The sequence below is a fragment of the Rhea americana genome, unplaced genomic scaffold, assembly GCF_003343005.1.
Source record: "Rhea americana isolate MKP2758 unplaced genomic scaffold, rheAme1 scaffold_636, whole genome shotgun sequence".
Lineage (NCBI taxonomy): Eukaryota > Metazoa > Chordata > Aves > Rheiformes > Rheidae > Rhea > Rhea americana.
The window spans coordinates 36,854-64,828 of record NW_028186797.1 but is presented as its reverse complement, the minus strand read 5'-3'; the positions used below and the strand labels follow the sequence as shown (position 1 = coordinate 64,828).

At 36.6% G+C, this 27,975-nt stretch overlaps 1 protein-coding gene across 1 annotated transcript; it reads right to left on the bottom strand.

Annotated features, from left to right (window-relative positions):
- Positions 1-8: 8 nt before the first annotated feature.
- On the bottom strand, positions 9-27,975 carry LOC146586934 (mucin-5B-like; the record flags this gene model as incomplete). The annotated part of the gene is made up of 30 exons (XM_085320435.1): positions 27,903-27,975; positions 23,796-23,864; positions 22,830-22,895; positions 22,143-22,404; positions 21,632-21,746; positions 19,772-19,862; positions 18,714-18,823; positions 18,291-18,507; positions 17,132-17,257; positions 16,503-16,620; positions 15,490-15,628; positions 14,333-14,443; positions 13,673-13,742; positions 12,743-12,880; positions 12,491-12,655; positions 11,900-11,994; positions 11,010-11,136; positions 9,968-10,223; positions 9,435-9,481; positions 8,928-9,028; positions 7,902-8,053; positions 7,349-7,487; positions 7,148-7,261; positions 6,452-6,631; positions 4,941-5,180; positions 4,084-4,240; positions 3,665-3,793; positions 3,145-3,271; positions 2,172-2,215; positions 9-785 (listed from the first exon to the last, which is right to left on the bottom strand). Coding segments are annotated over exons 1-30 (4,555 nt in total), but the record flags the coding sequence as incomplete, so codon positions are not given.

Genomic DNA, 27,975 nt, shown 5'->3' with positions numbered 1-27,975 from the left:
AGTAGTGCTGGTGGGTGTGGTGGTGGTGGCTCTTGGTGTGGACTYGGTGGTGGTGGTGCCTTCTGTTGGAGTGGCCGAGGTTTTTTGTAYGACTGTTGTGCCCTCAGTGGTTGTCCATTTTGACGTGGGGAGGGTGGAGGCAGTAGTAGTTGATGCTGGAGTCTCAGGTGCTGACGTGGTGCTTTCCGGAGGATACGTCTTTGGCTGTGAACTTGTCATTGGGACATGTGATGTTGCTGATCTGGCTGAAGTTTGAGGTAGAGAAGTTGTGCTTTCTCTTTCTTCAGGTGTTGTGGAAGGTACTTCTGTTTTTTGGGCTTCGGTGTGTGTGTTTGCTGTTGGTTTAATTTTTGTCTGTAGTGTGACAACTGTTTGTGTAAATGGTGTTGATTCTGCAGCAGTGGTTGTTTTTATCGCTGTTGTTGTTCCTAGTGTTGTAGTTTGTATTTCAGAACATGGTATATAACTACAGCATAATACTCGTATTTCGTAGTTATAGCAGTGCTGATTTTTTTGGTCTTTGTTATTGCATATCAGTCCTGTGCTTTGACTACATGTTACAGTTTGGTTCAGGTTTTGTAATAATATATCTGGGGATTCTTTGGCTCTGCATTCAACACTGCTTGGATTTTTGCATACGCTGTATCCTTTGTATCTGAGATTTTCAAATGTTTCATAGTCTCCGCTGTCCTCTCCATTTTCAGGCTGTGTGCTATCGTACCATTCCGACCACGTACATATTTTCTTCACACATACAGTTGTCACTGGTGTTGTGGTTATAATTCCTGTAAAATAAAAAGTAGAAATGTAAGTCGTGTGCACTCATACTTAAGAAAATACCAAGAGGCAATTACTTATTTTCCATGCATTTTAATGAACGTGCTTCTATCATCTAGAATTTCATTTGTAATGCAGGTTTTGATGTAATGTCTATATTTTCTGTTGTGGCACTTAAGATGACTCTTTTTTTGTAATTTTTTAGTTAAACATAGTAGATATCTTTTTGTGTTGAATGTCGCTGCATGGGATAATGCTATGTTGAGAAATGCATTTATATTTGCTATGGCAAAAGTACAGTGAGATTTGATTTCTTACTATTGTCTCTGTACTTATTTATCCCCTTTGTTCTTGGAAAATTGGAAAATTGGAAAATTTTAATCACTCCTGTTACTATAACTACACAAATTCTAAAGTATTTTTACCAGTTTACTGACCTCAAAAATTACTTATTTTAATAAAATTTCTTTTTCATATTCTTAGTATTATGAAAATGTCAATGTGAAATATATACCACTTTCTTCATATGATGGATACATCTGCTTAAGAGAATACTGAAGCTGATTAAGTTGTTCTTGCAATAGTATAGTGCTGTATAATTCTGTAAAAATATTTCTCACAATTGCTTGGTCAGTATAATGAGTTAACATAAAATTTGTACCACTGGAGAATGGATCTGCTGATTTGATTGTTAAAGACTAACACTTAGGAAAGGTTCCAAAGAATATTTTTAAATACTTTGAGCACTGGATTTATCTTCAGTTCGCACTAATATGGTCATTAAYTTTCAAAGCGGCAGTAATTGTCTTCCATATGTTCTGAACTGCTGGTTTTTTGTGTGCAGGAAAGTGAGGATTCTCCAGAATGCAACATTTAATAAGACATATCGTTTTCTCCCTGGAAAAACTATGATCAAACATCARGGAGACTGAGTTTGTAAGAAATGCTGCATTCATTTCTGTGTTCTTGATTATGATCTTAGCAATGGAAGCTGTCAGCAAAAGTCAACAGTTTCAAGTAAAAGTATATGCCATTAGGTGATGAAATGGCCCTCCTTTCTAGGTATTTCTCATTCCCTTCCACAGATTTTTCAGGTATTTTGAAAATATTCATGAGTACCTGCAGTAGTAGATGTGGGCTGACTTGTAGAAAACGTAAATGGGATTGTTGTTGAGATGCCACATCTAAACATGCTTCTATTTATTGTTCCATTGACATCGCAAGTTGCACTAAAACACCATCCAGTTCCATCTGTGGTGTTGTAAATCAGCTCACCATATTTATAGCTGTTTTCTTCGTAAATGCAGTGACATGCTGTAATTCAGAAAAAGGTTACTGTCAGCCTATGAAAATAATCTACAATATTTCATTTTCTTAAATCTTAGCTATCTTACCTTTATCATCAAACTTGCAATGTAAACCTTCTGAAGTGCATTCACTGAAATAAATAACAAATAAAAACATGTGTCTTGTAATTATGAGGAAATTTAATACTGTTGTCTTTCTGCTAGATACTAATATGAAGCAGGATGGGATAATTATGAATGAGAATTCATAAATGAGAATTGTCTGACTGAAATACTCAGATTCAGAAGAGTATCCACATTCCAGATAATTAATAATTCCTGGTTCCAGATTAATAAGTAGAAGGCCATTTTCCCCTCTCCATAGCTTCCAGCATATGACTCAGCTAAATGCTGGTGTTCACTTTTTCTTTTTTAGTCATTTCTGACAATGACCCAGTCTGGATCATGGTAGGATCCACTCCTAACCCTCTTTCTTGTAATTGACATCACTTTATTTGTATTTATTCCTGGAATGTCCAGTTCATTTTGGCTTCTTTTTTTGCCATTTTTTCCCCAAATTTTTCCTTTATGTTAAAAATGAATTTATAAATAAAAGTGAAGTTAGGATTAGAGGAAGCTACAGCTCAAGGTCTTAAAGAATGCTATGTACTGTTTTGCTTATCCCTGTAATGTTTTTGTAGTAAAAAAGGGAAAGACTCTAAAGACTGGAAGCAGTATAACAGTGTAGATCCCTATTTGATAATATATATACTCCTGTAGCAGTATTTTTCTGGCCACAGGAATGGGGACTAGAGGAAACCTGGTCATAAAGTACTTACTGTTCCTGTTATAGCATTGTGCTGAGGGATTTACGGTATAATCAGGAACAAATTCAATAGGAGAAAAATCACATAACAGAACTTCTTATTATAGATGTAGTATGAAAATTGGCATCTGATGGGCATTATTTTTTTACAGGCAGCATAAACTCATCCTGCCATGTAACAGCAACATGCAATTTCCCAGTACTGCTTTGATCATATCTCCTTGTACACAGTTATGTCAGTATGTTAAGCCTTACCATAACTGACATTCATCCCGTCTATATATCTTCCCATCTTCATTATCATAACAGTCACAGAGACTGACACACGTCATTTGATCCTCATGAAAATATGGCTTGTCTGGTGGGCAGTTTGGGTAGCAGCCTGAAGCAAGGAAGAGGACATACAGAAGGCAGTGAGAATGAGAATTACATACCATTAGCAAAAATTGTATTTGTGTGAAATGTGTTTGCAGGTCTTATTTTTAAAAGTCAATTTTTTTACTATTTCTTTTTTCCAATAATCCTAGGAAGCAATAAACATTATAGAATGCAGAGTACTATCATTAGCAGAGCTTCCAAGGCCTTAGTCCTAGAAATATATTTAATTCAATTTTCTATACTCTGCTTCCATTCATGTGGTTGCAGTGATGTTGAAGAGAATTGAATGGCACAAATGGAGCTGAGGAGGGAAATATTAGTAACGATTAAAAATTATTGTAAAATGTACCCACTTAAAAGTATGTGCCCACTTAACAGTACTTGCAGATTTTTTTACCTTCTAAACCTGTCACATTATGAAGGCATTTTCCACTTGGGTTCCTACAGGTCTTCATGCAGGAAGCTCCACAAGGCTTATAGTGCCATTCACATTCCCCTTGTTGATTGTAGTAATCACAGAACAGTGCTAAGGAGAAATAGAAATGTGGACATGTTCAGCAGGAGAAAAAAAAAAAATCTTCATTTGATTCATGTCTGCTCATCATATCACTGCCATGCTGCTTGAACAGTCTTGGAACCCAGGACTGAATAGGTGAAACTGGGTCACTATCAAGACAATTTAGTTTGAAAAGTCTACACAGTGAGATTATAGTGCACCCTGGAAAGATACCTAGAGTGTATGCTGAAGGACATGTGCCAGAGCATTGGCATATATTTAACTGCACTCTCCGAAGAAGTGTTTGAGAAGGAACTCACGACAGATTGATGGGGTTCTCCAGGCTATGCAGACGCCAACTTCACTACAGGCTTGAGCATAGGCAGCTACTGCAGTACAGAAGCAATCACAGTCTCCTCCAGTGTCACATGCACAAGCATCTGTCACGCATGCTTGGTAATATTTTCCTGGTTCAACCTGTTAGAAAAAAGAAAAGTTATAATATACATCCTGCCTTCTCAGCTCTTTCCTAGCTTTGTTAGACCAATTTTCTTAAAATTGTAATATATCAGAAAAAAAGGCTTAAATCAATGATTTATTTTTCTTATGTTTGTATACACTGTTAAACACCAGAAGAGATGCCATATAGTGAATCTAAGTCATATATCCAGTAACTAGTATTGCCACATTTTTAGACAACTAGAGTCATGTCTYAGTAAAGAATTAGATTCATGTTCCCAAGCAGTCCCGGGCAACCACAATTGAAAATGAAGGTGTCTATCCATGGAAAGAACTAAGGCAATAAAACAACATGAATCTGTCCAATATCGTTTGGTATGTACTTAGAAGCAGTTGAAGGCTATGCTGAGACTTCGTCATTACCACACCAATATGTTACTATTTTGTTGAGCTTGTGTTCTGTACATGGCATATGAGAGCTATTAATCAAGTTACACTACAAGGAAATGTATAGTCATTCTGAAATTTTTATTCTTTCTTACTAATACAATGCTATTTCCTATGAACTAAATAAGCTGTTATTTTCTGTAGGTAGGGACTAGAAATATGCAGGTCATGTATATTCAGAGGAATGTAGGTAGACATGATTCAATGCATTAGAAGCTTCACTGATACATAGACGTAATCTTCACACAGTAAACTCCAGTCTTGATGATACCTGAGAGTGACAGGCAGCAAAGATGTTGCTGTTGATGATGCTACACTGCTTCTCTGACCAGGACTTTCGATAAGGGTTGGTAGAACACGGGTCCTTTATGCAGTCAGCATCGGGACATATCGAGGATACTTTCCAGCTATTTGCAAATTCTAGGACATTCTCTACCACAGACTGGCTCCTTGTAGTAAAGTCATTGATGCCATTGCCATCATAATTTCCACAGAGGCCACAGATCTGGCCCTGTAAAAGGAAGTAAATAAAATAATGATGGATATGAGCAAACTTGAAGCAACATCTGAGACGGAAAGAATACTTGACTTTCAGCTCTTTGAATGGAGTCATTCCATTCTAACTTTCCCCAGCATCTTCAATGACYACTAAGGTTAGAAGGATACTGTTACTGATTTTTCTTCTTTTAAATCTGAATGATGAAAACCATCTTGGTTGTTGTATCCTACTTTATTTGAAGTATATCTTTATCAAGGAAACAAGAACTCAGATGACTCAGCTTTTAATTTATGCCTTGCTTTATACCATGGGTGCGCATATATAAAACACCCTTACAAATCTGTCATTTAAAAACTACCAGTCAAGCCACATAATCCGCTCATTGAGTCTTTGCCTTTATGACTGCTAACAGGGATAAAAAGAAACAAGATTTTCTTTGCACATCCCAAAATATTTTTCATTCCAGATTTATATGGTATATGAAACCGTGATATGCTACAATAGATGCTATGCTTTCTTTATGAATCTAAGATATATATTTCCGTATTGCTATTTTTCATGAAATTCCAGTGGTCTACACAGCAAACAAACCTATGGTGGCAAAATAAATTCATTCTAAATTACAACACATCTGGGTGGTATACCCAGATATGTATACCATATAAAATGTCAGTGTGGTATGCAATTAAGATAGCAAATTTCTCATTTTCTACACTTTTTGGTACCTACTTATATGTCATAAGCTAGGAAAAAGGGCATGATAACAGACATACACTTTCCTTATTGCCTGTTTAGGTATGTGGTTGAAAAATGCATGCTAGCTTTTTACAAGAGGCTTTCACTAGTGGTATTCCACTTTCTTGTTCTTATTTTCTAAGTATGATAATTTGATCTTTGTGTCTGTGATAGCTGGAAACAATGGATTACCTTCAAGAGCAAGACTACTCAGTTGATTTTTGCTCCCGTAGCTAGGTAATTATAATGAGGTCTCATAATCTTTACCAAGGTTCGCTGGGTAATTTTAACAAAATCAAATCAGCAAAAAGCAATATACTCATTTGAGTTCTGTCAGACCAAAAATGTATTGAATGCTGCCTTCAAAGCGCAGAACAGCAGCAGAGTGTTGATATGGCTTCCTGAGGTACCAGAGAAATGGAAAATAATATGGAATCTCCTGCAGGAATGCTAAAGGCATTTCCTGTTTGGGATCTTAGAGTCTAAGCAAAACTCACTTCCTGTCCAAATCTGGACTGTACATTGCCATTTAACTGCTAGGTACACACCTTAAAAACAGGGCTGAGCTTGATAAAGATGCTGGTTTTCTTGTCCCACATGAGGATTAGTCCACCAGTGGTCTCAATTACCAAGTACATACCCATGTAGCGGACTGTAAATGGCACCTGACCTTTTTGTCCTCTTTTTACCACACTTACATTCTCCTCACCAAGTATCAGTTCGTAGCTCTGAAACAGAAAAAAAGGTAATTAAAAATAAACCTGGTAAGTTCAGCTATGTCCTCAAACATGTTTCTCCAGTTTTAGGAGTGCTACAACTGGTTTACATAAAGAAGGTGAAAAATCCAAATGAGATAAAAGCTAAACTCCATAATTCAAATCTCACTTTCCTGGAAYTGAGGTAATAAGTGTACTTTAAATGACGTAGGTCAAAGAAGGATATATATGTGGTCATGGAGGAACTACAGTACACAGAATAAAACCATTTCTTGACATTGTACACTAAATTTCTGCCAGAGATATTTCTCCTATAGAGTTGTACTCAATAATAGTACAAGATAGTCTTGTAGGGGTGGGGAATGAAAATGGTAGGAAGCTCTAACAAAGATTTCATTGGTTTTGCTTTAATATACAAGTTGCTTTACTTTTAAAACTATTTTCTGCATGTAGCAATGGATATCTTGGCTTCTGCTAAGCTTTAAACAGATATAGACCAAAACTGTTCTGCATGCAAAACCTATTTACCTCTAGAAAAACTTTGATAGATTTTGAGCAGGTTGTCCCAGTGTTGCCACAGGGAATGTTTTCAGTGATAACTCTGAACGTCCCATTTACTGTGCCATTCTTCCCACAGTGGTTCTGRATAGAGAATAATATTAAAAAATGTATTATTGTCACAGACATGATCAAGGTTATGTCTCGTTTACTATTGCAAATTATTAGTACCTGGATAAGTGTGTATTCACAGTTTCCATTGAAGCTGAATCTTTTGTCATCAAAGGTGATATAATGTCCATCTCCATAAACAGCACAAGTACCCATGCATGGATTATTTGTACATTCCCACAGTCTATTCTTACATACACTAGGAATGAAAAGAAAGCATTTTAATAATAGAACAACTCACTATTTTGTGCAGGGACATCCCAACACCTCAGCATTTGTTTAGAATCTCATCCACAGTAAGTGTATACTGATTCTGGAGTTAAAGTAGTCTTTTACATTTCTCATTTGAAGAATTAAAGCAAAACTCTGTTCTGTTATCCTGAATAAATTAACTGCAAAATAGGATACTACTTCAAGAACAGTCCCGATTTCTTCCCGTATTTTGTTTTTGCCATCTGTCTATAAATAGAAGAAAACCTGCTCATTCTAACGAATCCAAAACTGAAAGATCCATCAGCTGATGAATACACAATTCAAATCACTACTGTACTATTTAAGATTTTGGAAAGGCAAAAAATGGAACCAAGAATGCTGCTGCCCAGGGAATACTTACCAGGTGTTACAGTCAACTTTGATCTTTTCCCCAGGCTGATACATGGCCTCATTGTGAATACATGGACATTCGTCTTCAGGAATACAACCACCCTTCCCATCTAACACAAGCCCAGCTGGGCACACACAGCCAGATACACATTGTGTGCTATACTGGAAAAGTCAAGAGGAAAATATAATTTCAGAATGAACTCATCACAACAGAGAAAGAAAGATTAAATTCTTATGAAATATCTTTATATGGAGCTTATTTCTGTCCAGCTTAAATAAGAGAGGACTCTGAAGCCACAGGCAATAGAACAAAGAAGAAGTTATTAGACATTGATTTAATAGAATATCAGCCTATTAAAGGTAGAAGTTTCACATACTAATCCTGATTACTGTACTGGAGTTTTTGAAATCTGAAACACATTGAATCTTATGTCTTGGCATGTGTTACTGGAAGAAACCTGGTACTTTGTATTGGGTGATGTGTAATTGAATGAATGGAGATTTAAGAAGACTAAATATTTTTATTTTTTTTGTGAGTTACACTGATATATGATTTCTCATGTGGGGTATTTATTCACCAAGTGGCATGTGGTGCATGGCAATGCACCTAGATGGAGCATAAATAGATATGTAAGAAATTCATGAAGACAACTTCACTGTGGTGTGAGGAAGAAATATTGCTCCTAGCCAAATTATAGCCAGTAATTTTCTCCTAAAAAAGTAATATGTATGGTAAAGCATAGATGTTTTCTAGCATCCATAGCAGCCCTAGATGTTTTCACTGATTACTGTTACTTGCAGTAGATGAAGAAAGTTTGACACTAATCTTATGAACTAAATTGGATATCAGTTTATAATGTTTTGATCTAAGGATCCCATTGTTCATGCTTCATAACATAGTTTTAGGCTTTCACTATATAAAGTATCGTTGTTGTAGATTCAGAGTAGAATAAATGCATTAGCAGTGAATGACTGTAGCATTAAGACTATGGACAAAACCTGGAAACACCACCTGATCCAGCCATGACATACTTACACACTGCATATCCAAAGTATGGCAACTTTTTTGACACTCTGCTCCCGTGGTTCCTGCAGTGATGTTTCTACAGTCAAAGTAGACCATGGGATATTCACAAACTAGAAATAAGAGCAGTATGAAATGGCACAAGATTTATTCCACATTTGGAGCCATATGAAATATCTAGAAATTCTTTGGGAGTGCACATTTTAATTACTACGGAGTGATGTTCCTGTTCAGTCTGCTAAATGGGAATCTAATTGTTTAGCAGCAGAGTTCTGTGAATTTCCAGGAAAATAGATTTCTTTCTTTTTTTTTTTTTTAAAAAAAATCTTTTAGAAGAAGAGGTCTTACCATTAATTCTATTACCTCTGTGTTCATTTTTGCCTTTTATAGTGTCTGTTGTGCCTTAACTGAATGAGAAATGCTCATATTCTTTAAAAAATAAATTAAGAAAGGTCAGTTCTACTCTGTCTACCCAAAACCTGGTATAGAGAAAAAGACAAGCCAAAAATGCATTTTTACCTGTATTTGGTGCTCCAATGCAGTTCAGTTTGCCCTGGATGCACGTGCTGCAAGAGAGGAAAAACTTTTTTTCCCTCCAAAACAAAGTGTTGAGCTCTAAAAGTGTTGAGAGTTACTTATTGCTTATAGGAATACACGGAATTTCAGATGCTAACTTGGAATCTCAGAGAAGAATTTCCCCTCAGCACAACTACTGGGGTGCTTTCATACAACATCTATTATGGCTTAACAGGAAAAAACATAGTTTAAAATGGGAATATGTCCCTGTTTGCCATTTCCTTTCTTATACAATCTCTTCTTGCTGATGTAGTGATATATTTTATATAAGGAAATTCTCTGAATTAAACAGAAGATGCACCTAAATGCAATTGCTTTACTAAGCTGGAAACATGCATCATTCCTGAAAACTGACAAGACTGTTTATCCAAGAATGCTATATTGAAACTCACAGGGCAGTTTAAATACAGCATATTTTTAAAGAGAAAAAATATATAAACAATATAGTTTGAATGTTTTGCAGAAGATCCACTTACCATACAAGCCCATTTTCATGGACAACTTCCCCAGATGGTATGGGAGATCCTCTGTAGTAACAGGGGCATGTATTAGCAGGCACGCATTTGCCGCTATCATCCATGTAAGTTCCATTTATGCAGGTGCAGCCATCAACGGGGACAAACTTGATACTGCATGTGACATCAGGCTCACTCAGAGACCGGCAAGTGGGTTGACAGGAATCGATGGTATAGCTGTAATTTAGGGATTTGGGACACAAGCTGGTGTATTTTGCTTGAAAAAGGAAGAAGAGATGTGTTAATTAATTAATGTGTTAATTCTAGATGTGTTAATTCTAGATGGTAATCTCTGATGGGAAGAAAGAAACAGTAGGCAGTAGAAGCAGCAGACAAACATTACTGTACTTTCCTGTGCCTATGTTGCATCTTTCTTGTAAATGTATTTCTGAATACCTTTGAAACTAGACCTGAAAACCTACAGTACATATTGAGTAAGTCAATACTTGTTGAGTAAGTCAATACTTGTTTGAGTAAGTTCAAACAAGAAAATACTTTTTCAAATGAAATTTCAGAAAGAAATCTCCACCAGGCACTGCCTTTCATCACTGAGATTTCTAAACCTTTGATGTGTGAGACACTATATCTTGAATATCTCCCAGTATCCTAGAAACAGACCTGTTGGAAACCCAGCATGTGGCTTCAGACAACTCATTTGCAGGTGTTCTGCAGGTGATATTGTTATTCTAATATGTCACATTTATCTCTGTTGTAACTTGTGATATGCAAGGCTGCAGTTAATTCAAAGTTGTTCAGAAAAAGGTAGAGGCACTTCTATAACAACTGTCTCTTTCCTCAGCTAGCTACATCTCCCATCAATTTGTATTCACTCTTGCTAGTAATGGCTTGATTCTAAGGAACAGTAGAAAATTACTTCTGGAGTGCACTTATACAAATCCCTTCCTCAACACTATGTTTGCCTAGAAATCAATATAAAATAATCTTTGATGGACAGGTTTTATTGATGGGCTTTCTTAGAACAGGAGATGATTACAGCACTTACAACAGACATCAGTTCTCCATCCACTCAGCTGGATTCCTTTTGCAGCACATGCTCTCACATAGGAAGACAGAGCTGCACACAGGCAGTCCTCACTCTTTTCACAGTTACATGTGTCAAACATGCAGTTCTGATAATACAGGGAAAAATAAAGTCTCAACATTTGTATAACTGTCAATTCAAAGAAAATGGATGCTAGTTTATGGCCTAATTCGTTACATCCTTCTTCAGATATACTTAGTCACAGACAATACAAACATAGCTTTGTTACTTTCCATTCTTCCTGTAAGTTTCCTGGTAGAGGAGAATGAAGGTAATAGAAATTCAGTTAGTGTCTGCAGTTATTGGGAAACAGTGGTCTTAACAGTTTTGTTTACCTGAACCTGTATTTACAAATATGCTGCACAACAGCATAGTCCGTTCACAGTACACAATCTAGCTGTGTCATCTCACTGCATCCATATCTAGATGATTCATAGCAAGAAGAAAGACGGGCAAGATATGGACAGCACAATGATGCCTCTTAATTAGACATTGGGCTTTCTCTGCCAAGTAGTTATTAATGAGATACAAGGCTGAGGAGAAAACAACAATTCACTGTAATATTCAAACAAGCATTTGACATGCTTTTACATAAACTTCCTATTATACGTTGTAAGCAGCCTTTGCATTTGCAAGCAGGTTAGCATGATGATGCCAAGATTGTCAATGGAAATAAGGTAAGGTTACAACACAAATAGGAATACATGTTGAAGGAAATGTTGCAATATGGAAATTAAAATACAGGCACGGCATAATACAAGAAACATGTCAGGGACAGTTCTTTACTGACTGATCATCACTATTATACTATTTTTAATCTTTGTAAATGGAGAAACAGTCTAACAACATACCGTATGGTAAATTGAGGGATTCACTGCATAGTGGCAATCAGCAAAAGGTCCTTTGCTGTTGGTTAGGAGTCCACACCAATACTGAGCATACTTTTCTGTGACGAGAACAAACCATACCAATTCACATTAACCTTTGTATTTCATTAGTCACAAAACCCCACTGACTTGGTCTGTGAAGACAGTTCTGAAACTACATCAAATCTCTCTTCTCTTTTTTCACTCAGCTTGTTGGCTAGGGTTGCTAAGACCTWAGGACCATGGAAACAGACTTGCTGAAGAGGATGAACAAAGGATTACCAAAATACTCCTGCAACCCGCTGCACTGATACCAAGTTGTGGGCTTAGACACTCTCTGATTTTGGTGACCACATAGTTTCCTTCATTAATGTTTCCATGACTCCTCTTTTACTTCTTTACCTATCCCTAGTGGTTCCATTGTTAATATGTATTTCTGACTTCAAATGTTTTTACCATACATTTATGGTTTATTGACCATGTAAAGTTCCTTGTTCTCTTATTTTTGCTTTCTTTTGCCAATAGAATTGTTTTGCTGTGAGGAAAAGGAATAGAAAAATTCTAAGAAACACTTACCATTTTCAATGCTGAGCGCACAAGGGTTCTCAAAACTATTTTGGATATTAGGGCATGAAGCCTGAGTTTTCCATGTATTAGCAAATGCTGCTGCTGTTCCTTCCACTACTCCAGTAATGGCCTTGAAGTCATCAGCTTGGACATCATTGAAATTTCCACAGAGACCTGTTGAAAAGCAGTGAAAAGTTTATACTACTCACACTAGACAAAACATGTTAAGCAAGAGATTAGTTTTATACTTCCTTCACCTACCACAAGTCTGATCTTTGAAAATAGGATCAAGTCGCACAAACACTTGCATGATGGGTGTGATCTGGATTTCAAGCTGGAGGCCAAAATTTGTATGCAGAACAATGAAGAATGATGAAGGTCTGAAGATGGTGACATTAGCTGTGGATGAAAAATAGAATGATCACTTTCTGGATGAGGGCAAATGCTGGAAACAGTGTATCATTTCATTATTCTTGAATTTCTATTGCAATCACTGCAATGCTGATATGAAATAAAGTCAACATTTTGTTAAAAAAGAATCAGAAATATAAATCAAAATTTACAATTCAGAATTTGCTTGCAGCTACCAAGTTGCTAACTTTATTTGCTGTTCCAACATTAAATACTTGGAGATTACTCCTTGTGAGAAAATAAGAAGAAAAACTGGATGGCACTGAATATTAACAAAAAATCTTTTATTCTTGTTTCCAATCTTGTATAGCATACATTCGAGCCATTACTTTGCTGGGAAGGGAAAATAAGCATCATAGAGATGTCACAGATATCAGGTAGGATCATTAGTTACTGAGATAGACAGCAAAAAACAAAATCAAAAAAATCAAAAAAATCAGAATTTCTATCTGAACAAGCAGGAGATGAAGTAATTCTTTGGGCAGTGATAAAGAAGAAATTCTTACAATGACCAATTCAGAAGAATGTAAATACTGTTTACTTCTGTTTGAACTCTTGCCTATGTCTGTATGGCCTAACATTTCTTTCTGACACAGAACTTCACACTTCTGCTTCAAAATCACTTGTATGACTCTGGCAATATCCCAGGGAGAACYAAGGCATGAACAATATGAGTTTGGAACAACGCAGAGTACTCAGCTCTGCTGTGATGTAAAATAACAAGCAGGTGTAGGGGGAAGTTCCGAGTYTATTGCTTATAAACTTTTAGAGAAAATATACCTGCTGAGAAGGGCAGCTGAGTGTAGATCGAGTTCACAAATACACCACCATCAGCTTTGGCCACGATGAGCTGGTAAGTAAGAGCAACAACAGGCAGCAGTGTAAAGGATTACTGTGGTTCAAAGAGTAATAATGGTGATGACTTAGGCGCACTCTGAGGTGTTCATTAAAGGGAGTTGTTTTTCTGATTTCATCTCCTCCCTGTTTCCCTTACAATCCTTTCATTTTCTATTTATTAATTTTCTTTGCTATAAAAGAATTGTTTTTAAAGAGTCTTCTCACCTCCTTAGCGAATTATATCATCTTGGTTTCTGCAAATGTGGGGCCTTACATCTTTGTGATGAATTATATCCCTTACTGTTCTTTTTGTAGTCTCTAACCTAAAAGCTTATAGTTTCTTCATGTAATTGGGAGAAAAAAATAGCTTTTCTGCTGCTTTATTGAATACAATATTTTTATCAATGAACTTATACAAAGCCAAATTTACTACTTATCTTGTTTTCATAACAAAATACATTTCTTGATTAAAAAATAACATGTACTTATCATGTGCTGACCATTGGAGGGAGAAATGCTGATTAAGGCTGACTGATTAAGGCCTAGCTTCTTTGCTCCCCACATTTTTTATACTTGCTCTCCACAATTATTTTGCATTCTTACAGTTTGTCCTTTATTCATGCTGAGGGCCACTGTCTTCAAGCACGTCTCAGTGTCTGTTAGGCCACACTTGCGTATTTCTGCCAGGATGGTGAATAGGTCATCTTCACAGAGCTGAGAAAAAAATGCAACAGTTATTTCATGAAAGGCTAATTACAGAAGTCTTCTGTGTCAGATTCCCTTTCAGCTCTAAAAAAGTCTTTCTGTTTCTGGAGAAGATCCAGACTCTCCCAAATCCTGGGCCTTCTTTGGCCTAACATTCAGTTTTGCCTTTTGCACTGAATAGGAACAATGAGAGAATTTGAATCTTGTTCCGCATCTTCTTTCATGATGTCCAAATTCATGCCCTCCTAATCTTTTATTCAATTCTACTGTTTTTTTCATCTTCTGGAGCTGGTATCGATTCTAGACAAAAGTTTCAGATAAAACATTTTTCAGGAAAACAGTAATGTACAGTGATGTTGGCTTTTACTGAACTGTGAAAATGGAAGAAAAAAAGCAAAGACTATATAGAAAAAGCACTCAAAAGATCAAGGCATTTCATTTGTACATTATTTTAATGAAATATTTTGATTAAAATTACCTTTTAATTTCATTATTTCTTCTGGTTTATTTTTAGAAGTGTTTTAAAATTTCAGAATCTAATTGAAATATATCATTTGTCTTGAACTGATTTGTCTATATTTGAACTTACCAGCAAAGAAAGAAAAAAATATTTGTCCTATTAATTTGAAATTATTTTCCTTTTATTTTTCAGAACTATTACTGTAATTTTTCAGAAATTGTTGAACCATTTAATGCAATACTGTATAATACAGAAACATGTCAAAAAAATACACAATTCAGTAAGAGAGTAGGATTAATCACACTGAAGAATGTAGACTAAGCAAATCCTTAAAAAGGCAAAGTTCTTCAGCAATTATTATACCGCAGAATTGGAAATTCCCCAGTAGCACACTGTTGCATCATATCCTGTAACATCCGACCCACAGAGAGTTAACTCGTTTGAATGACAGCACATGCTTTAGTAATCTAGTTAGTGAGAAACCATTCAATGTCCTTTCGTAAAAATGGTAAGTTTCATAGCGTTGATTGAGATCACCCTTTCCTTCTATAAATGCTCAAGGCTTTATGCCCTCATAATATCAAACGGTGCCCACCTTAGACAGGACATAAGTGCAGTCTCCGTGGACATTGTAATGCTTTTTATCGTATGAGGAAATGTGTGAACCTCCCTCTACTGAACATATTCCGGAGCATGGCAGGTCTTGGCAACTCCATTGACCTCCATTACAGGTACTGGAAGAGAGAGGATGAAGTTAGCTGAAATTAGTGACAATAATCCAGAGTAAAAGGATTTAATTTACAGTGTCAGGTTCAGCTCTTTTGCTACTGTTTTTCTCTTCAAGTTGTAATTTGAATGCAAAGTAAGCCTAAGTTTAGGACTTTCCAAAATGCTGCGACGATATGATGCAAAGCATTGAAGCGAATGACTTGGTATGCAGTTACATTGCTCATTCAATTTTTTTCCTCTTTTGGACAGGTGGACTCTGTCGCAATAGGTACTACATGAGCAATTTCTTGTCCTTTCCAGCTAACATGAAAGCACAATGCCAAATTAAAAATTTCTCTTCTGCTTTGTTATACCTATGTGTCAGAAACTGACAGAAGCATAACTCCATATCTGCTCCTGAGACAGATGAAATCTGTTTTCTGCGGTATATGGTAAAGCACAGGTAGAAGATTAATTACTGGGAAATCAAGGTTGTATTGTGTCATCCCTTGTTTTCTCCAGGGAAAATAAATATTTGCAGATACATAAATGACTGCTACTTCATTTACCTTGGAGAAGTCCCAGTGCTTGAACAAAGTAAACAAAGAAGAAGCATTTCAAGTCACTGGTGAGAAATCTAAACATTGTAAATCCTTACTTTGATCAACTTCAGTTAGAGTGAAAGCCAGGTTAAGACTGTTACTAATAAAACAAAGTATATTCTTTAGGGTTATTTTGGAATTGTAGTGATCAGTAGAATAAACAGATAGATTATTGGTGATGCAATTGCAAAGCATAAGCCAGATATAGATTATCGATGATGCAATTGCAAAGCATAAACCGTTAAACTTATTAAATAAATGAGAGGAAACAGCAAGTTAGAGTAGTAAGAGAGGTTACCAGGAATGGCAGTGGGCTGAAAAAGAAGTTCCTGGAGCGTAGGTGTTGCCATTATAAATACAGTGGCACTGCTGAAGGGGGATGCAGCCAGAGTTGTTGATGTCATCAAACACAGTTCCTAAGTAGAAAAACACATTGATCATTTAAAGAGGKCTTTCACATACATGGGAAATTTTTGTTTTGTTTTGTTTTGCTTTAYGTAGTCTGTTACAAATCCTAAAGATGGTTTTGGAGACAGATCTGCAGCTGTCCTAATAGAGCATAGTTCTGCTGAGGACAGCATGACTGTATCAGCTTGCACAATGAAGGATTCAACTTTTGTATCCCTAAATTCAACTTGGTTTGAATGTGGGACGTATTGTAGTATAGTTAGCTTGTTGAGAGGGGTCTTGATTTATATTTGCTGTTCTGTTTTTCTTGCTTTTGAATGTTGCACATATGCTGGCAATTAATTCAGATGCCTTTTTTTAGTCGATAAATAATGAACTTGTCACTTGCAGCTGTGAAAAATGCAACTGGAGGAACGTTAAGCCCTGGAGGAACGTTAAGCCCTATCAGATCTGTCCAAATCCGACAGCTTGGCTGTTGTTGTTCATTGAGATCAGAGATATGAGGACATAAGGACTTGCCTGTCGGGCAGAAACACCCATCCATACAGTGCTCTTCACAAAACTGAGATCGTTCGAGATTGGTGCATGTGTCAGTGCAAGGAGAGCCACACTCCTGGTACTGCATGTTGTGAGGACATGTCTTGGCTAAAATTTTAAAGGAGAAGATTTTTTTTTCAGTCAAAAGTATTTTTAGTTCACTGTGTATGAAAATATGCATTCATTTGAGTTTGTCAGCTAGAGGTAAAGGCACACCAAACTGCAGATCCACCCTCAGACTTCCTTGAAATTTGCACTCAGATCTGTATTTCACAGTTTAGGTTTGCTTCCCATGACTGTGTCCAAAATGAACTGTCTGGTGCTGAACTGGTGGCTCTCTGACTGGATTTCTAGGGATATCAGGATAATGTCCCCATAAACCAGCAAGGCTTGTGTTTCTACTGAAGACATCCTTCTTGAGAACATTGCAAATAAAATACAGGGGTTACGTTCCTAAAGCTTTAGTGTATTTGAATTTTTCAGATATCATTGGAAGAGCAGATACACAGGTGCCACAGGGAATTTTATTTTGGAAGAAATTTTGGTGACCTCAGTTTCAGCAGCTATACCCCATAATCTAGTATATATTTAATTTATATAATATATTTAATTATATATAAATATATATAATACTATATATATTTAACTATATATTTAATTCAATGCAAATTTCTGTGAAGATTACAATGGTGCAAACTTCCTATTGCCAAGCAGGAGATGGTAAACAAGTACCTAGCCAGCCAAACACCAGTGAAGACTTGATCAGTTATTACTGAGGATAAAAAAATACTGTAGCCACCATGAGAAAAGGATGAGAACAAAAATACAAGTCATCATGTACCCCTCATTCTTTCTCCTTCTCTTCTCCTTTACTTTTTCCCTTTACTTTCCCGGTTAATTATATTACACTTTAATTCTGAATAAGACTGTCCACATGAGTGTTTGACAGTGTTTAATCCATTTTGCATTAAAAGCTTCATTTTTTTCCTGAAGTCTGCATGCTAGAGGTTGTATATTGGAACCTCCTGGAGAATACAGTCTTGAATTTCCTGTAATTTCCCATGCTTCCTCAGTATAATTTGGGCCCTTGTTGCTTGTTCATCACTGAGCATGAAATAAGACTAACTCCAGTGATACTTACGGCATAGTTTTGAGGTTCTCCAGTTCAAAGGCTCCCCACCTGCATGAGCACACTGCCGAGAGTATTCAGCAAAGGTATCACAGATACACGAGGAGTTCTTAGACACCTCAGAGCGGCACAAGTCTTCTTGGCAAGCCATAATGTACTTGGTAACATCAACAAGATCATTACATTCTGCAAATGCAGAGCTGGTCAATGTTTTCTGGCATATGTTACCCTTTGGAGGAAAAAAAAAGAGTTATAACTTCCACAAAACAAAGAGGAGCAACTTTTTAGTATTGTTATTCTGTTAAATTATTATTTAATAGAATCTTAGCTCCCTTTTCAATTTACTATCACCCTATGGCTTTTTCCTATCAAAGCTGCAGAAGGGAACAGATATATTTGAAAGAAAAACAAAGGAACAATCAAAAAGATCCTTACAAAATTTTCAGTGCAATTATTTGGGAGGGAAGAAGTAGGGTCTTCGCAGTTTTCTGTTGGTCCATCAATTTTCTGCATATTCCCAAACTGTAAGGCTGTCATCTTCATATCTGTATAAAAGATGTTTAATAATGAGGGGTTTTTTTAATTGCAGCTGCCTTTTATCTTTTTCTGCTCTCAAGAATTTTGTTGTAGACTGGTCAATGCAGCTAGCTCCCTTAATTAAGTCTTTTCATTTAATCACTACTTCTTCCAAAATAAACACTGACATCACAGTCTCATTTTACCTTGCACAGCTCCCTTGAAAAAGTACATTGGAAAACAATTCTGTCTATTATATCTAGATGCAAACTAAGACTTTTACTGGAAAACAATGAACTGTTTTCAGATAATATTGAGCCCATAYAAGTAAGAGAGAAAATACTTTAAATGGATTTGGACAATGGAGACAGCTGTGACATAAGGCTTAGCAAAAGGCTCAAGCTGAGACAAGAGAGACAGATGAAGAGAAGATTTTATGCAAATGAGCAGGCAAACATGAATTTACTTTGTGGAATAGGATTACATATTCAAGATTGTGGCACTGTGCTTAACAGCTCATTAGTTCTAGAAAAAATGCCATTTGCTAGGCATCACAAGTCAGAATAAATTTTTTATTATTAGAAGCATTTCTAATTTTAAGACAGAAACTTAAACAATAAATGTACTGACTAGATATTACAATTACCTTTTGTTTCATTGGATGTGTTTCTATATTTATTTATACCCGTAAATGTGAACCTGGCTCATCTCTATGGGGTTAGCTGAATAGGTAAATAAATGAATGGCACACAAGAAACATGCAATCAGTTGTTAGCACCAGTAATATATTTATACTTAAAATACTAAATTAGGTTATCTGATCTCTGGACTACATATTTTTCTACAGAGATTGGATCATACTTCTGGGTAAATCCTTCAGCAGGATAGGAAAGAGAAATTCTGGTGAGAATAGAGCTAAAAATAACAAAAAATGTTGAGGATATCAGAAAACAATTTTTATTATTTAAAAAACTTACTGTTTGAATAGAACTCATTGTAGATTGGAATGCCATTGAAGTCTCCACAAAGCCCACAGGTCTGATTGGCATATTTCTCATTCAATTCCAGCTAAAACAGTGGAGAAAAAGTTGACAGAAGTTAGTATACACATTCTAAAACATATTCAAGACCAGTGAAAGCACTTGCACCTGATGCCATAAAGTATTTTTTATCAGAGCTGTGTAATTTAATCTGCATTCTAATTCTAATCTGTGCAATCTGCTTCAAACCTGGGTGATAGAATGAAGAGTTGGGTTGGATTTAATTAAAAATGTAGAGTCCAAGCTATTCATGGACAAATAGTTTTCTTTGTAATATCTATATTACTCTCAGCCTCTTTATACCAATTTTTCAGAAAGAAAATCAAATCCATGATGAAAATGAAGTCCAAAGAAAGTGGAATTCTACTAGAAAATGACATTTGAGGAGGTACGTGAGTCCTTCTATAACAATGCTAATATGTTAGTGGTATAATGAAAGTGATTTTTCACCTCACTTTTAAAGCAAAAGTCTGCTACCTACTAGAAGCAAATCCATGTAATTTTCTTCAGGATGGTCTGGATAAAAACCTATCTTAAGGAAGAATTACTTGACAGTAACAGATAGGAAGGCAATAGTAACCCCAAACAGATGGGGTATAGTCTAACCAAAGAGTAGCTCTTTGGTCTCTGAATGCGTAGATGTTAGGCCTATACACCTAGGCTATATATGCAGACATTAGGCCTATATACCTAGTTTCCCTTTTATATACAATCTTTGTTTCTTTCAAATTTAGCAGCTTGATGTGCACATGCACAAGCTCTGAATGTTCACAGTTATGAAAGTAATGATGGACTGACTAGCTGGATAGATGAGGGCAGAGCAGTGGACATTGTGTCCCTTGACTTCAGCAAGGCTTTTGACACTGTCTCCCATAACATCCTCATAGGCAAGCTCAGGAAATGTGGGTTAGATGAGTGGACAGTGAGATGGATTAAGAACTGGCTGAATGACAGAGCTCGGAGGGCTGTGATCTGCTGTGCAGAGTCTAGTTGGAGGCCTGTAGCTCCCAGGGGTCAGTACTAGATCCAATCTTTTTCAACTTATTCATCAATGACCTAGATGAAGGGACAAAGTGCCTCCTCAGCAAGTTTGCTGATGATGCCAAACTGGGAGGAGTGGCTGATACACCTGAGGGCTGTGCTGCCATTCAGAGGGACCTGGACAGGCTGGAGAGTTGGGCAGAGAGGAACGTCATGAAGTTCAATGAAGTGCAGGGTCCTGCACCTAGGGAGAAATAACCACATACACCAGTACAAGTCGGGGATTGACCCACTGGAGAGCAGCTCTGCAGAGAAGGACCTGGGAGTGCTGGTGGACAACAGGCTGACAGTGACCCAGCACGTGCCTTTGTGGCCAGGAAGGCCAATGGTATCCGGGGCTGCATTAGGAAGAGTGTTGCCAGCAGGTCGAGGGAGGTGATCCTGCCCCCCTACTCAGCCCTGGGGAGGCCTCATCTCGAGTACTGTGTCCAATTCTGGGCTCTCCAGTGCAAGACAGGCATGGCACTACTGGAGAGAGTCCAGTACAAAGATGATTAGGGGACTTTAAGGTGCTCTAGGTGACTCTGCTTGAGCAGGGAGGTTGGATTAGATGATCTCCAGAGGTCCCTTCCAACCTCAACCATTCTGTGATTCTGTGATCTGCAAATGGCCCACAGAAAAATAAGGCCCATGGAAAATATAACATCAGATTAAAAAAAAAAACATAGAAAATTAACATTTTGGCTTAACAAAATTAACATTACATGCTTCTGTGTAAGCTGTCCTGAAGTGTCTGTCTTCAGGAGCTGTTCTTACCAGRATACTGTCATCTTCATTCCACATCAGCACAATGCCTATTTTGCTGATTACTTTCATGTAAACGTTGCTTCTCTCTATCGTAATTCCAGACCGGCTGTATGGCAGTTGAACCCTGAGAAAAGGTAGAAGGAATCCTAAGAATTTTCTGACTCAGATATTTGATAAAGAGAAAAAATGGCTTGTGTGATCCGGTATCTATAGGGATACTTCAGCCATGCAGTTGTGTGGAAATAAAGGTATTCAAAAAATGGGATGGTCCCAAACAGTCAAATGAGGAGCTGAATTTGGATCCAACCTTGATCCAACTTTTAGTTTTGAGATCGTCTCCAAGGGAAGGATGATTTACTGTAGAATAAATTTATAGCAACTTATTTCATTATTTACCTGGTTAAAATTGTCAGATTTGTTGAAGTACGCATCATTTCCATCCCCTAAAATACATGGAATTATCTGGCTCATTTAAGAAAATTATTTGTGGTTAGCATGTGAGTGTTACAAATAAACTTACCTGTTGCTGTTGATTGTAACAGACTCCTTTGTTAGTTCAACAGCTACACCTTCAAGTTTCATGGTGATGTGACTAATCTCTGGAGTATTTCCCACCACTGTGCGCCTAATCTGGATGTTGAAGTCCTCATAAGCAGCATTGCAATGGGATGCAAAAACATAATTACAGAGCCCAGGGAAGTGGAAGATGTCCCCATCAAAGGTCTTGAAGTGGAAGTTGCCCCATGTGCTGCACACACGGCCATTATGAGCAAGGTTGGAAGCTGTGAATTTAAAACTAGCTGTAAAAAATTACTAAAACTTCCCAGCCTTAACATGATATATCAACTTGTCCAAGCTTCATTTTGTCATTGAATAATTTTCTCTGCCTACCTCTATTTGTTATTTTCTGTCCACTTATCCATTATAAAACTAGTAACAGGGTATTAATTCTTCCCTCATCATCTACTATTCATCCTATATAAACCTATAAATGGTTTTAGTTATGTTAATCTACAGCTTTATTTAACTATTCATATTTCAGCTAACTGTTCAATATTTCCTCAGGTTTGATTACCTGTCTCTCTATTTTTCCTCTTAGAAGTTCCTGATTTCTTTTACCAATGTCTTTCCTTATTTGTATTAACTTTCTCATCTACATCACATAAAATTGTATACTTTTAAAATACTTTTTATTTTCTTTACTTACGTGTTACTATTGGATTTGTCAGCATTGGTGGAATGACATTCACCTTAGATGAATTATTAGAAGAAGCTAGAAAAAAGTAGAAAATTAAAATTAGGATAATAATTCCAAAGCTCCCACCTAAAATTGACGTAGCAAAGACTAGAAAATTAATATGTATGATCCAGGGAAACAATATTAAGTCTATTGTTGTTTTAATTAGGTCTTGGATCAGGTTAAAATTCAAAATTAGGACAGTTAAATCATAAGAAATTGTTTTGTTTTTAATTGTCGTGATTTGCCTTTTCTACCTTGTAATTTTGATCCTTTTATGAAAATCTGCATTCTGTTTGGAGAGACAGAAATTTGTCACTCCACATGCTGGAGTGCTTCAGACACACTGCACAATACAAAGGATTAAGCTATACTAAATTAGTCTATTACTAATACAAAAGTATAGTTGTCTACTTATTACCTCTCTTCTTTCTAAAGAAGGGTAAAAAGTTATTACTCCCTTTAATCTCTCTTTGTTATTTTTCTGTTAAGGGGCGAAAACTCTTTGAAATGACCATAAATCCATTGTATAGGATGATGACAAATCATTAACTGGTGAAAATCAGTGAAGGCGGGTTGTCATTTTGATTCCTCAACAATAGCCACTGCCAAAAGATTTTCATTTCCATGTATATAAGGAATAAAATATCCTGCACCTACATTCCTGCATACATATATTCAAACATGTGTATGTGCATATACCTCCTATGAATATACATCTCTTAGTTACTTGTTATTATAGAAATATAACCATATATTGGGTATGTTTATTAATATGTATCTAAGTGTTACAATTATTTTATTTATAGTAGCTTGAAAATACATATATCTACTTTACCATCTATATCCTAAAGAGTTTTTTTGGTTTATTTATTATTTAGTAGAGATGCAGAAAATAAATGCAAATGCACATGCACACAGTATAAACCAACTTACTGGTTTGTTCCTGCTGAACAAGTTCAGGGTAGTTGTTTCCTGTTTCCTGTTGGCTTTGACTCTGGGCTCCTGTGAATAGATTTTTGAAAGTATATTAAGTAAAATGTCCTATATCTGAAATCTTCAAGTGAAGCATTCAGATAGGATCAAAGGACCCAGATACAATATCTCTGTTTAGACAAAGGGAAGAGTCCTTTGTCACATCAGAGAAAATGAATCAAACCCAAGCAGAAAAGTAAAACGTAACTATGGAAATAAAATTTTCTATTACAAATAGATAGAGTTTGAAATCCAGATGAACTTTTCATATGTATATGCTTTCTTTGTACCCCTTAAAACTCATATAAAAGACTAATGACTGGATCACAGCCYTTATTTCAACATTGTACTAAATATTACTAATACGGGGAAAAATTACAGGAAGAATTCACAGATTGCAAGAGTTATTTATTAAAATTTCTGGGCAGTAGGTAAGAAAAAACACAGAGCAGGTTAAAACAAACAACGTTCTTCAGGCTAGATCCAATAATGGGCACTGAACTTTATGCATCAGTTTCTCTAGAGCTTAAATATAAAACCTTTACCTTTGAAGCCAGTCCAGACCCCTCAGTTAGGGATCTTGATTTGCTTGACAGTAGGACGCAAACAGGCACTTCAGACTGCTAACTGAAGGGCCCATATGCTGAACAGTAATCCAGGAGAAGTAACCAAAAGAAACACTTTTGTAGCACAGTGCTACAGCCCCACACATTTTAAGCATCATTGCCTGACTAAAGACTAAAGGAAGATCGTGCATCTATTCAGGAGCCTGCAGGTTCCTGCAGTCAGGATATGCGAAAATGAGACACTCTCATACTTTTGTTTTAAAATACAACTGTTAGAGGAGATGATACTTCCCTCACTGTTTCATACAACAACCTTCTATGTAGAGCATTCACCCCAAAAGCAAAAAAAAAAAAGGTCTTTACCCTCTTCTCAGTCTGATATAGTTCAAATTTGTATCTTCGCTGGAGAAAACCTCTAGCATCAGGCTGTAAGTGTATTTGGCCAAGGATGCTTGCTACCCCACCTGAAGCTAAGATACGGTGCAGAAAATAATGGGACAGGGACAAAGGAGATAAAAACAGGCTGCGACCACATGGCCAAATGATTAGGGCACTCAGCCACATCAGAAAACTCCTATTCTTGTGCCCCATTTCAAGGATTATTTCTGTACCTCCAGTTAAATGGTTAGCAGATCAACTACATAAATTGTCTTCCAGAAGAGTTTGCTCACTCATAGTGTGCTTCTCCTTCTGGCTGTCCTGTTTCTGACTGCATGAGTTTTGAGCTTTTTTCTGTGCATGGCCAAATTGTAGGAGGAGGTGGTAGCAAGGACTTTTGAGAAATGAGACATATTGACCTGAACGCTTTCAGGCTGAGAAGAAAACCATTCCTGAGCTCTGAGATTTATGCTCTAAGTTCTTATCTTTTGTAAGAGAAAAAGATGGGCATTTCTCGTTAAAGTAAAATGGTCRTAACTTCATTTTGTGAAGGACTGGATCCTGCCAGCATGCGATAACCATGCCTGGAACTGATCTACTAACATGTACTTGCACACTTGCTAGGTCGAAATCCTCAGAAGAGTTAGGCAGCAAAATGACTAATACCTGGCTCCTGATCAGGATTATCCACCTGAGTGTTCTAGGTATCTGGGTAATTTCGCAGTCAAAGAGAAACTGTATATGTAATTTAACCCGAAGTAAAGCCTCTTCTTTCCTCATACAATAGATGGAGAGAGGTCACAGGCTCAAACTGGATACCCAAAACTTGTCTCGTTGAGTGGGAAGCCGTAGAGGCAGAGGGAGGGAAGTGCTGAAGTCAGGGCTGTGTTGCAAATGTCACTCCCATTTGGTGTTTGCGTTCCTTACTGAGCTCAACTGGCAAGTATTTCCTCCACTGACAAATCTCAGCCCAGATACCTGCACGAAATTTGGGCAACTACCTTTGCCAAAAATATAACTGGAGTGAGGTAGATTTTTCCCCCAACATAAATGCTACAATGCCAGCAGGTTGCTTACTCTATCCCAGAGGTGGAAAACACCTCTCTGAAGCCCCTACTCAATGAGAAGCCCCCAGAAGACAGCCAGCTTTGGAGGACAGAGCTCTGGGCAGCCTCACCATCTCCTCTAGAAGTCCTTGCAGTTTCTGCAGAATTTTCTTTTTGGACCTGAGCTTTCACTCTTTTCTCATTTACCTTTATGTGTGGCCACTGGTGGTGTATACAAAAGTAGCTGGGACAGAACTTAAGCAATTTCAATTTCCTGTTGGTCTCTCAACATCATAGATAATATCACCAGATAAATACATTCATATCATTATAATAGATACTGATCAGGTGAGAAAATCTAACAAATGCCTCTGCAAGTCTTAGTAATAGGCCAGATATGGCTCTCAATATATCTATAGCAATCTCAGCAGGCATAGATCCATTCTGAATTCATATAAGAAGACAACAGTCTTCAAAATACTTTGAATGTTTGTTTATTCTAGCACAAGAACTTTTGTAACAGAGCAAAAAAAGTGTATATATGTATTTTGGTCTGTTAATTTTTCTCAAGGAAATAGCAAGCGCTTTTGTTCATTTAGCAAATATATCATTCCCAAGGAAATTCTAGCTGCATTAGTTTATTTAGCAATTGCACAATACACGTTGTTGACCATTATGAAGGTAAGTGCCTCTAAGTATCACAATCTTACTTGCAAGAATGTCTAGGAAAATTCACTATTTGAGTATTTGGGAACTGAACTAATATTTAAGAATATTTCTGGATGCACCTTGCCAGGTCTGTATCCTACTGTCAGTCCACATATACAATTCACATTGAAATCAATATACATATATTAGAATTTGACTCAATATACAGAGTCAAGCACAGAATGTTTGTGGAAATAGTATGGGATTAGGCTAATATTTTGTAGTCACCCAGGACATTCGAAATATTTTCCACAGCGTGTGATTCAAGTAAAGAGGAGTTTGATGGACTAGGTCTAACCTCTATCCATTTTGCAAAACAATTTATCAGTTTAGCATTATGCAGTACAAATAACTTTCTTATTCAAGGACATTATAGCTGAATGTATAAGGATGCTGTTGATTGACATTGCATAACTCTAAATGTAAACTTACATTGTACCTGTTATACTTTGTGCTAAATCAGCTTACCAGTATTTCAGTGCTTATTTCATGAAATATAAAATAACTGAAAATTGTATTTGCACTTGTCAGTGTTTTTAAAACAATAAATAGATAAATTTACATAGGCAAAGTAAGTACATGAATGAGATTGAGCTGTCAAGCCAGTACTCATGCAAGTAATCTCTACTTGAGTGGTCCCACTGACTTAACAGGACTACTTCTATTAATAAAAACTGCCAATATTGGCCCTGATCCATATAATACTGTCAAGAGAAAAAAACATACAAAATGATGGATTGCATGCATCAGATAATCTGCTAGTCCCTTTTCATACTCAAAAAACAATAATTTATATAATATATAATGTATTAACAGTCACAATTAGTTTGTGAAAATCRTTGCCACAGAATATCATGGAGTTCCCTTCTAATCTCCCTTTTCAATGGATGTTGCAAGAAATCTTGAGGAATCTGGTATTAGCTCCTGATAGGTGACAAGATACTGGAAAAAACTGAGCAGTGGTCTGATCCAGCAACTGGAAAATGTAGCGTGTTGATTTCACAAAAAACATAACATTCAAAATCAATACCAAATGCAGCAGAAATAAAATGATTTTGAAAGGTATAAGTGATACTGAAAAAGTGACATTTTGAGAGAAGAATAATGATTCTTTGGCTACCTTCCAAATGCTGTCATATACAGTGGCTTGAGGCAATATTAAATCAAATCTATCCAATTGATAGGCCGATATTAAATATTTAACAAAAATTGAAATAAGTATAAAGAAATCTCATTTAAAAGAACAAAGAAATTTCATCTAAGTGCAGGCATTGGTGATATGAAACAATGAGTTCGTATTTTAAAACATATTAATAAAGCTAAATAGACTATTTTTTCTTTTCGCCATAAAAAAGAGAATGAGTCCTTACTTATCTGATGGATACAGCAAACTGCTAGCAGGAAAGCCCATTCTGGTACCCGTATCCCCCTGCCAAACCCCAT